The sequence below is a fragment of the Sycon ciliatum genome, chromosome 9, assembly GCF_964019385.1.
Source record: "Sycon ciliatum chromosome 9, ocSycCili1.1, whole genome shotgun sequence".
Taxonomy (NCBI): domain Eukaryota; kingdom Metazoa; phylum Porifera; class Calcarea; order Leucosolenida; family Sycettidae; genus Sycon; species Sycon ciliatum.
Window position 1 is genome coordinate 7005645 of NC_088651.1, and position 9914 is coordinate 7015558.

At 48.8% G+C, this 9914-nt stretch overlaps 1 protein-coding gene across 1 annotated transcript in view; it reads left to right on the forward strand.

Moving 5' to 3' along the window:
- Positions 1–8820, forward strand: part of LOC135824963 (limb region 1 protein homolog) — a 23957-nt gene extending 15137 nt beyond the window's left edge. Inside the window, exons 12-14 of the mRNA XM_065337703.1 lie at positions 4238–4328; positions 4832–4898; positions 6712–8820. Coding sequence (XP_065193775.1) covers positions 4238–4328; positions 4832–4898; positions 6712–7325 — 772 coding nt within the window. The 3' untranslated portion in view covers positions 7326–8820. The remainder of the gene's footprint in view (positions 1–4237; positions 4329–4831; positions 4899–6711) is intronic.
- The last annotated feature ends 1094 nt before the right edge of the window (positions 8821–9914 follow it).

Sequence of the window (9914 nt, forward strand, 5' to 3'; positions counted from 1 at the left end):
CTCTTCTCAGGCGTGGGAGCCATCCTGTTGATAGTGACATTAGATCAAGTTGACCATTGAGCCCGTAACAAGATAGCTTCCTCACTTGCAACAGTGCTGAACACGAGGTGTGACGGCTTCAGTTGGGTTTGTGCCTCGTTTCCACTATAGGGCTTTACGTCGGGCCCTAGACGACGGCTACTTTGGCCAACCGGACAACAAAGAAGTTGAGACATAAGAGAATGTTTTATTTTCCTGCGCATGCTTATGTGATAGTGACGTAATACACAGTGTGTGAGGTCGCTACAGTACTCCCCCGCCAGGGGTGAGGTCGGGAGGAGCGAAGCACGATAAACAAGAAAAAAGAAAGAGAAGAGAAAGGAAGCGCCGCATGTACAAGGCGGAAAGAGAAAAAATATAATACAATATGTACAAGCGAGAGCGCTGCGTGTATGAAATTTGTTAACAACGTGGCACAAAGGCTGAACAAAAATCAGGAAGCAGAAAAGAGAGAGATGCATGACAGAGGTGTGTTAACGTGACAGAGGTGGAGAGCACGTCAGAGGCAGAAAGAAAGAAAAGAGGAAACGTACGCGTGACAGGAGTATTATCGTGTCAGAGGCGAGGAGAAAAGAGGAAACGAGTTACGTACGCGTGACAGAGGAGTATTATCATGTCAGAGGCGGCTGCATGTTGCAGGCTTTGCGGAGTACCAGCCGGAGCGCTGCACTGGGGCGAGGCGTGCCGAGTGAGGCGGGGTGGGTGGATGCGTGCGCAGCTCCACGAGGTCCGGTGCCGGGCGTGTGCCTGCATGCGCGCACAGTTGAGGTGGTACGGATGGTGGGGGTAGCCAATTTCCAGCTTGAGGCCAGGACGAATACGGACGACGACGACGACTGAACGATGGTCCGTGGCAGGATAGCGGGGTATCCAGTTGGGCCGGGGAGGGTGGCAGGGGCCACAGCAGCTCCGAGGCGGATCCAGTGACGAGTGGTGGTGAGGCTCAAGTTTTACGTCAACAGCCGGTGATTGACGGGATCCCGAGAGTTGAGGCGAGCAGGAAACTGCGGCAGGCCGAGCTCGGGGATGGCATGCTCAAAACTCCGAAGAGCGCAGCGTCTGGGGTCACCAATAATTATAGGGTTTTACGTCGGGCCCTAGACGACGGCTACTTTGGCCAAGCGGACAACAAAGAAGTTGAGACCAAAGAGAATGTTTTATTTTCCTGCGCTTGCTTATGTGATAGTGGCGTAATACACAGTGTGTGAGGTCGCTACACCAGGAAGGCAGAAGTGAAGCGTAGTTTGGAACCATACAAACTGAGTCACCTTCTTCACATCCAGTGTGGTTGACGCATCGGCGAAATAATACTCCTTTAGCCTAGGAGAACCCAATCATCATCAGCAATACTATCCTTGTGGACAACAGGAGCCTCCAAACCAGTCCGCTTCCTCTCTTTTAGCACAGCATCCAAGAGTTTGTTAGACCTGTTGAAAGCCGGACCTTGCAGGCTGATTCCTCGCTCTAGAGAGTTCAGGTGGCGTGAAATGCCCCGCGAGCAGCAATCATACTTGAACGCTTGTACTCGGATTTGTCCTGCTTTTGAGCCGAGCAGTAGAAGTCTTCGAGCAGGCCTGCAAGTTCTCCCTCTGCAACATTTTTCCAGTCAGAAGATTTGCTATGCGTTGACAAGAAATCGGGAAAAAACAGTCAACCAGAATTTCGTTGCCGTTTTGGTTGACTTCGGCACTGCGCCCTCCAACAGCTCGTCTTTCCTTGCGGAACTTACAAGTTTAAAACGCGAAGACTCAGCCATAGTTCTTTAAAGCAAAAAAAGGTTACAAGGAAATGAAGAAGGCAACGTTCTTGCTCAATGCTCATGGAAATGACAAGGAATTACTGCGCATGCGTCCCCCTTTACCCAGACGTACGTAAGTCATGTGCAAATAAAAATCGTTTTTTATGCTATAATTTAAATAGAATATAAGCTTCGCCCTCGTGTTTACGGGAAAAAAACCCTCGGCAAAAAACCTCGGCTTCGCCGCGTTTTTTGCCTCGGATTTTTACTTCCCGTAAGGCCATCATTTTTTATAGCTATGTTTCACGTCGTCCGCACGCATACGTTTTTGATTTTTTTCGGAAAAAAATAAAAAAAATCGAACATGCACAGTGAGTGTATGATCGTGCGAGTCATCAGTGTGGACAGGTTGCATACGGCGAAGCTGGGATTCAGAAATGGCCTCTAGCCTAGGCCAGCGTTGGTAAATCATTTGTTCGGCATCTGGGAGCAATATTCTATGAGCTTACACCAGACCGCATTGATCGCCTAAGCTGAGAGGATGTGTCGTTCCGGAGCTCTTTGCACCGCTGCTGAAGTCTGAGTACAATATTCCAGCGAAGCATAGGCACCATGACCAACGGTTGCCTCCTCTGTCCAAAGTGAATATTTACTAATGCTGATAACCCAGATGTTGTGCTTCAATGTACGATTTTTCTTTCAAATGTACACCATGCACGAGCTATTGTGCTATGTACAGTGCATACACCTCTGATGAGCCTTTTTATTATTTTGCAACTTTTTATTTTTTTCCACCTCTCGCATATGATTCTGGAAGTTGAACTGACGCGAAACATAGATATAAAAAATGATGGCCTAAACACTCGGGACTCAGCTTATATTCTATACTTACCTTCACTTTCATGTTGCTGCTCAAGTCGTTTCTTTTAGAAGGGGTAGGGTGCTGCGATGGAGGAGCAAGAAGCGTGTCCGCAGAGATTTTTCATGTGCTCCCTGCACTTCCTAGGCTTGGCGTGTTATTTTCTCTACGTCCAGCACTCGTTGTCACTAGGACTCGAGGGTAAGTTTCCGGAAGAAGTAGGTACTAAAAAAGTGCAATTTTCAGCTGCACTTCCGCTGTGGACAGTATAATTGTTGTAACTGCCTTGCTCTACCTGCTCCCAGTCCCGTGCCATCTCCACACTTGTACAAAGGGACGACGATAACTCATTTAGAAGACTGTTTATTGACACGACGAAGAAACACAACTGGACATGACGAACTCAAGACGAAGACATCATGAACTCAAGACGAAGACATGATGAACTCAAGACGAAGACTGCTTTTCTTACCACAGCAACACGCGCATGCGCCAACATGACGTACACACGACGTACACAAAATAACGTACTGCAACATAATTATAAGCACAGTTCAATGTGTTCATGCTTTAGTACCTTTGCATGGGAAAGGGGTATTTGTGTCGACTTTCACTGTGGTTCTCTTAAAGGGGAAGTTAAGGCAAAAATTAAAATTTCACCAGTTGTAGTCTTCGGGGTGCTGAGTCGAATGGTCTTGGTCCGAGGAAGCTGAGACGCTCCCTTCCTACTTGAATCCCAATCGAACTCGCGCACTTCCACCGAAACTGGGTGACTGCGCCCTACGAGATGGGGATTTGTATGCAAAATGTCACTAAAAGCGCCATTTCGTTCTTATAAAAGCACGGATGACCGCGATTGGCCCATATGTTGTAGTCTTTGGGACGCTGAGTCGACTGGTTTTGGTCCGAAAAGGCTGCGATGCAGCGTTCCTCCTTTATTCCCAATCGAACACGGTTGAAGAAGCGGTCACGTGGTCCTGGGTGCCCAAATCACCTGGTCACCACGCCAGCAGGTGACAACTTTCACACCAAGGTTCAACTCGGGTTCAACTCGAGTGACAGGACTGCACCCAAAAAAGGTCAAACAGGCTAGTAAGTTGTACCCTGCAGGCACGGTGACCAGGTGACTGGTGTACGCAGGAGCACGTGACCGCTTCTTCAACCATGTTCGATTGGGAATAAAGGAGGAACGCCGCATCGCAGCCTTTTCGGACCAAAACCAGTCGACTCAGCGTCCCAAAGACTACAACATATGGGCCAATCGCGGTCATCCGTGCTTTTATAAGAACGAAATGGCGCTTTTAGTGACATTTTGCATACAAATCCCCATCTAGTAGGGCGCAGTCACCCAGTTTCGGTGGAAGTGCGCGAGTTCGATTGGGATTCAAGTAGGAAGGGAGCGTCTCAGCTTCCTCGGACCAAGACCATTCGACTCAGCACCCCGAAGACTACAACTGGTGAAATTTTAATTTTTGCCTTAACTTCCCCTTTAATGACTGTGGTCTTTCTACATTGGTGAACAATGGTGAACACGTCTTCTCCCACTAAATTGGAAAGCAAACTTGTCAGTATTTTCCTTAGCTGTGGATGCGTTGTATCAGATTCTTTGCTTTATCGTCACTCATCGGTGTTTACACGTCGGAAAGTTTTGCATCTTGGAGACCTCGGCATGGAGACACACCCATGTTATTGGTACGTAGAGAGAATGTGTGTGAGTGAGGGGGGGGGGGGTACATGTGTGTGGGTGAGGGGTACATGTGTGTGTGTGGGGGGGGGGGTACACATGGGTGTGGGTGAGGGGGGGGGGGGGGGTACACATGTGTGTGGGTGAGGGGGGGGGGGTGCATGTGTGTGTGTGTGTGGGTGGTGGGGGGTGGCTACGTGTGAGTGTGTACATGTGAGTGGGTGTGGATGGGTGTGGGTACCTGCAGTTGGATTCCGGGACGGATACCCTATTTCTGTCAATCCTTTTTCTGCACCTTGTCCTCACCCACTATCTGAGATGTGGGGAGCCCATAAGTGGGATCATTTTCCAAGTCCAGCTAGCGTTTGAGGAATTCAGGGGGTGTTGGCTGTTGGATGGTTCGATAGCCAATTGAATCATCTTTCCAAGATATCTTTTGAGTCTCTCTTCCCTCTCCCGCTGCTGCTGTTGCTGCTGCTGCTGCTATGTTTTTGTTGTTTGCTTGTTGTAGATGATAGCAAACTGCAATCTTGTGCTGTTACTGAGCTCGGCGTTGCCGGTGTTGATTCGATCATTGGGTAAGCAACTGTTGCTCTTGCTGCTGCTGATGATGATGCTACTAACTGCTCTTCAGCACCCAACAATACTCTAGCACTGGGTTGTCACACAAATATCTCCATATTTGTCACACAAATATCTCCATATTTGAGCATCTTTTTGAATTCCTATCTACTGTTCAAATTGTAACAAGGAAAATGTGGGCACAAGTTATGCGATCGAGTCTACCAACTAAAGCAGGTTTTGAACAGTCAGGCGTGCACAATCTAGCACAAAACCGACAAGTCTGGTTTAGTTTGTGGACTCGATCGCATAACTTATGCTCTCGTTTTTCCATATTACAATTTTTTCCTTGGCTCACCATCTGAGTTGTTACTGTACGTGTTCTGAGCATTTGCAAGGAAACCATGACAACAGGCCAACATGCTCAATGCAAGCACAATCTAGTCAGCACTGCAGAGCCTTACTACTCATAATACAGTCAGACCTCGCTTATCCGGTCCTCTTTTATCCGGATCCCTCGCCATCCGGAAGAAAATAGCTGGTTACATATTTACAGCATACGTGATGCATCCAACATAAACGGTGTCCGGTTATCCGGTTCCCTCGCCTATCCGGATATTTTTGTGGAGAACAGATGTGTGCGGTTAAGCGAGGTCTGACTGTAGTGTCTGCTCTAGGATTTCAAACCACCCGGCGGCCAAACCTGTACCTTACACAACTCTTGCAACCGGGTCAGAGCCCGGTACCTTCAAGTGTGTGCCTACTGTACATCGGAGAGTGGTAAAGTATTCTGCGACTCCCTGATGTTCATGATCATACAGGGGCGTCGCACACGGTACGGTCACTACGGTATTGACCGTACCACTATTTGCCCAAGTACCTCGTAAATCAATAAAATGCACTGATTTGGGCTCTAATTTTCCAAAATTTTCCGCTCAGCCACCCCTCCCCCACGAGTAAATTGTACTTCAGATGGCTGACCGTACCACACTAAATTACCTTCCGACGGTGCCCCTGTCATACATGTAGGAACGTAGATCTACTGTAAAACCGGAAAGTTTTTAAACGACCAAAAAGTTTAACATTTTTGTAATTTTGGCATGATGACGTGCGGAAAGTTTAACAATGTTTGTACAACGGAAAGAGCATGCATTGATGTATGCGCATCTTTACACAGACATCTCAAACCGGGTTCACGATAACGTTTCTTCAAATAACGGGGAAAAAATGGTCGTTAGACTTTCAGGTTTTACAGTACCGGGCAGTCTGTCTGCGCGCACGCCTGCACTAGCTGCAGCATGTCATATCACTGTGTGCTCCTTGAAGTCTAAAAAAAAGTACTCAACCTGACTCTCACCCTGACCGGTGTTATTTTTCGAAACGAGTCCAAGTACCCCCCCCCCCCCCCCCCCAATCGGGTCATTGACCCGGCTGACCGGCTCTGAAACAGACACTGCATAGGTTCCAGTAGAGATATCAGGCTGACATGCAGGCTGGATTGTCTCTACACCAAACTTCCATGCAATAATGCAATCGTGACTTGCAGCGTGGAACTTCAGGGAGTAAATACTGATTGTTTGACTGGACATTCATGTTCTATGTATCATTGTATGTATGCATGCGTGTGTGTGTGTATGAGTGTGTGTGTGTGCGTGTGTGTGCGTGTGTGTGCGTGTGTGTGCGTGTGTGTGTGTGTGTATGTGTGTGTGCGTGTGTGTGCGTGTGTGTGTGTGTGTATGTGTGTGTGTGTGTGTGTGTGTGTGTGTGTGTGTGTGTGTGTGTGTGTGTGTGCGCGCGTGCATGTGTGTGTGCGTGCGTGTGTGTTTGCAGGTATCAGCAAGTTTGACCTAGTGGGTATGTTTGGCAACTTACACTGGCTTAGTAACTGGTATCTAGTTATGATCTATCATCTCATCTTCTTCCTCACCATCATCTACCTATGGACAAGACGAGTCACGCGCTCCGTTGTTGCCAAAGTTGGCCACTTCTTCAATCTGGTCGCCAAGAAGAAGCACGACGTCTACTTTCAGCACCGGCATTCGTCATCGACAGATTCCCTGCGATTTGGCGCGGCAATGTCGTCCGCCGGCACCCCCGTACAGTCGCCGCTCTCTGACCATACCCCCGTACTGGAGGAGCACGACGTGTCGCCATTGTCGTCATCGTCTTCTCTCTACGACATGTCGTTCTCCGACTCCAGTGTCCTGCTGTCATCACCGGCACAATCAGCATCACTTGCCGACGGCACGCACGTCACAGCACTCAACGACCTATCGTCTGGTCACCGTCATGCTGCCATAGATAATACCGCTGGCAGTGCGGCCACTGGTGATGCTGCCATCGGCCATGGCTCTGGTGAAGAGAGCTCCTTGTCGCCCTCTGTCCACTGCTCTGATGTCCGTGCTCGTGCATCGTTGACACCGGGTGTAATCGACGCAGTATAGCCCGACTGGTTTTGTCATTGTGATGGCAGCGCTGGTCCTAAGCATGTTGCAGTATAGGCCGACTGATGTTGTCATTGTGATGGCAGCGATGGTCCGTATAGGCCGACTGATTTTGTCATTGTGATGGCAGCGATGGTGCTAAGCATGTTGCAGTGCAGGCCGACTGATGTTGCTATTGTGATGGCAGCGATGGTGCTAAGCATGTTGCAGTATAGGCCGACTGATTTTGTCATTGTGATGGCAGCGATGGTGCTAAGCATGTTGCAGTATAGGCCGACTGATGTTGCTATTGTGATGGCAGCGATGGTGCTAACAGTACTGCTGCTGCTGCTGCTGCTGCTGTTGATTGGTGTAGCCGGGACAATCACAACCGGAGTGCTGGTTTCACTCTGGAACAAGCCTACAATGTCTACACTGTCCTTGTGCATTCCAGCATGTCACTTAGACAGATACACTGCTGCTGCTGCTGTTGCTGCTGTTGTCGATGTCGTCGTCAATGAAACTCACCCACTTCTGATTATCCCTACGCGTACATACCCGTGCACATTCCCCCCACCCCCCCTCTCTCTCTCTCCAACGCAAGACTAGTGTTGCATGTGTGCGTGTGTGTGTGTGTGTGCGCGCGCGCGTGCGTGCGTGCGTGTGTGTGTGTGTGTGTCCGTGTGCATGGTACATGCTTGTATGCCCCCTTGTTTTTACCCTGGTATAGTATGTTGATTTTGATATTCTTTCCGAATTATCTTATCCGCCGAGGCTGCTCGACCTGTTTGTAGCATCCTCGTTTTAAATATAGCATGGTCAAATGTTTTCTCTCTCTTCAAATATAACGTGCTGGTAGACTACCGTGCGCTGACACGATATTTACCATCTCCAGAGTCATATTTCTCATCATATTCCACATGTGTCATATTAGATCGGTGGCAGGCTACCGTGAAGACTTGAGCGTCTCAACCGCTGCTCAGATACTTGTATTATTTTTGCACGCATCGCCGTGCTGTCTAGTACCTGCGTGGGTTACACAAATGCCACCTGCTGGCCGCTGTCTTGATTTGAACTGCAGTGTTGTTTGTTTTTCCTGTGCTGCCCCCCCCCCCCCCCCTCTGTATTTGACCTGTACTCCTGTGAGGCTAGGCTCTAACACTGAGACTGTACATTCCCGCAGTGGAACCTCTTGTACTGCAGTGTGGCACTTTACTTTTAGCTTGTGTTTTTTTATTATTCTGTGTGTTGACCTTCCTTTTTGGTTCTTTTCAAATGTCAGCGTGGCGAGCATGTAGGCTTGTCCATATTGGTGTGTGACTGTCTGTTTGCCTGAACATGTTCTTGGATTTCTTCTGACGAGACTTGAGACATTCCTTCATTCTTTTCCACCAAGCTTTGTCGCTTGCATTGCTGCTGGGTATCTTGTTCTCAGTGTACCGTTGATGCTGACAACACCGACGGCTTGCATATTCATGTATTCTTTTTTTATTTTAAAAACAGTTTTTACTGTTGACTGACATTGCCTGTGTGTGCGCGCGCGTGTGTGTGTGTGTGTGTGTGTGTGTGGTGTGTATGTATGTGTGAGTGTGTGCGTGCGTGCGTGTGTGTGTAGCGCCATCGGGTGGCGTGCTCTCTCTCTCTCTCTCTCTCTCTCTCTCTCTCTCTCTCTCTCTCTCTCTCTTTCTCTCTGCTGCCCCTCCGGGGTCCACGTGACCCTAGTGGCAGTGGCTCTACAGGACAGGACAGGTGTGTGTGTGTGTGTGCATGTGTGTGCGGGCGGGTGCGTGTGTAGGACCGGCAGAAACAGGTTTTGATTGGTCCTGCCATACCCCGGACTTTCATACGTTGTGTATCATTGAATATAGAGGATGTGCACATAGCCTCCTCAGCAGTAAACACTCATACACTCGGTATATGTAGCACCGCCGCGGTACAGTCATAAAGACTAAGTCAGTTTCGTCACCAAGTTCACGGCTCGTCAAACTTGTGTCAACCGAATTTCTGGTTGGAAACTTCACTCGGATGTGGCTTTTGGATTATGCACTTGGTCAGCGTAAAATCTAAAACACATACCAGGCCAAACAGTACCGGGTCGTGTGTAAACCTGGCTGAAAATGGAAACCGATCATTCTCAAGTTAGTTGTAAGTTGTAACCGTGACTTAAAGGGGAAGTTAAGGCAAAAATTAAAATTTCACCAGTTGTAGTCTTCGGGGTGCTGAGTCGAATGGTCTTGGTCCGAGGAAGCTGAGACGCTCCCTTCCTACTTGAATCCCAATCGAACTCGCGCACTTCCACCGAAACTGGGTGACTGCGCCCTACGAGATGGGGATTTGTATGCAAAATGTCACTAAAAGCGCCATTTCGTTCTTATAAAAGCACGGATGACCGCAATTGGCCCATATGTTGTAGTCTTTTGGACGCTGAGTCGACTGGTTTTGGTCCGAAAAGGCTGCGATGCAGCGTTCCTCCTTTATTCCCAATCGAACATGGTTGAACAAGTGGTCACGTGCTCCTGGGTGCCCAAATCACCTGGTCACCACGCCAGCAGGTGACAACTTTCACACCAAGGTTCAATACAACTCGAGTGACAGGACTGCACCCAAAAA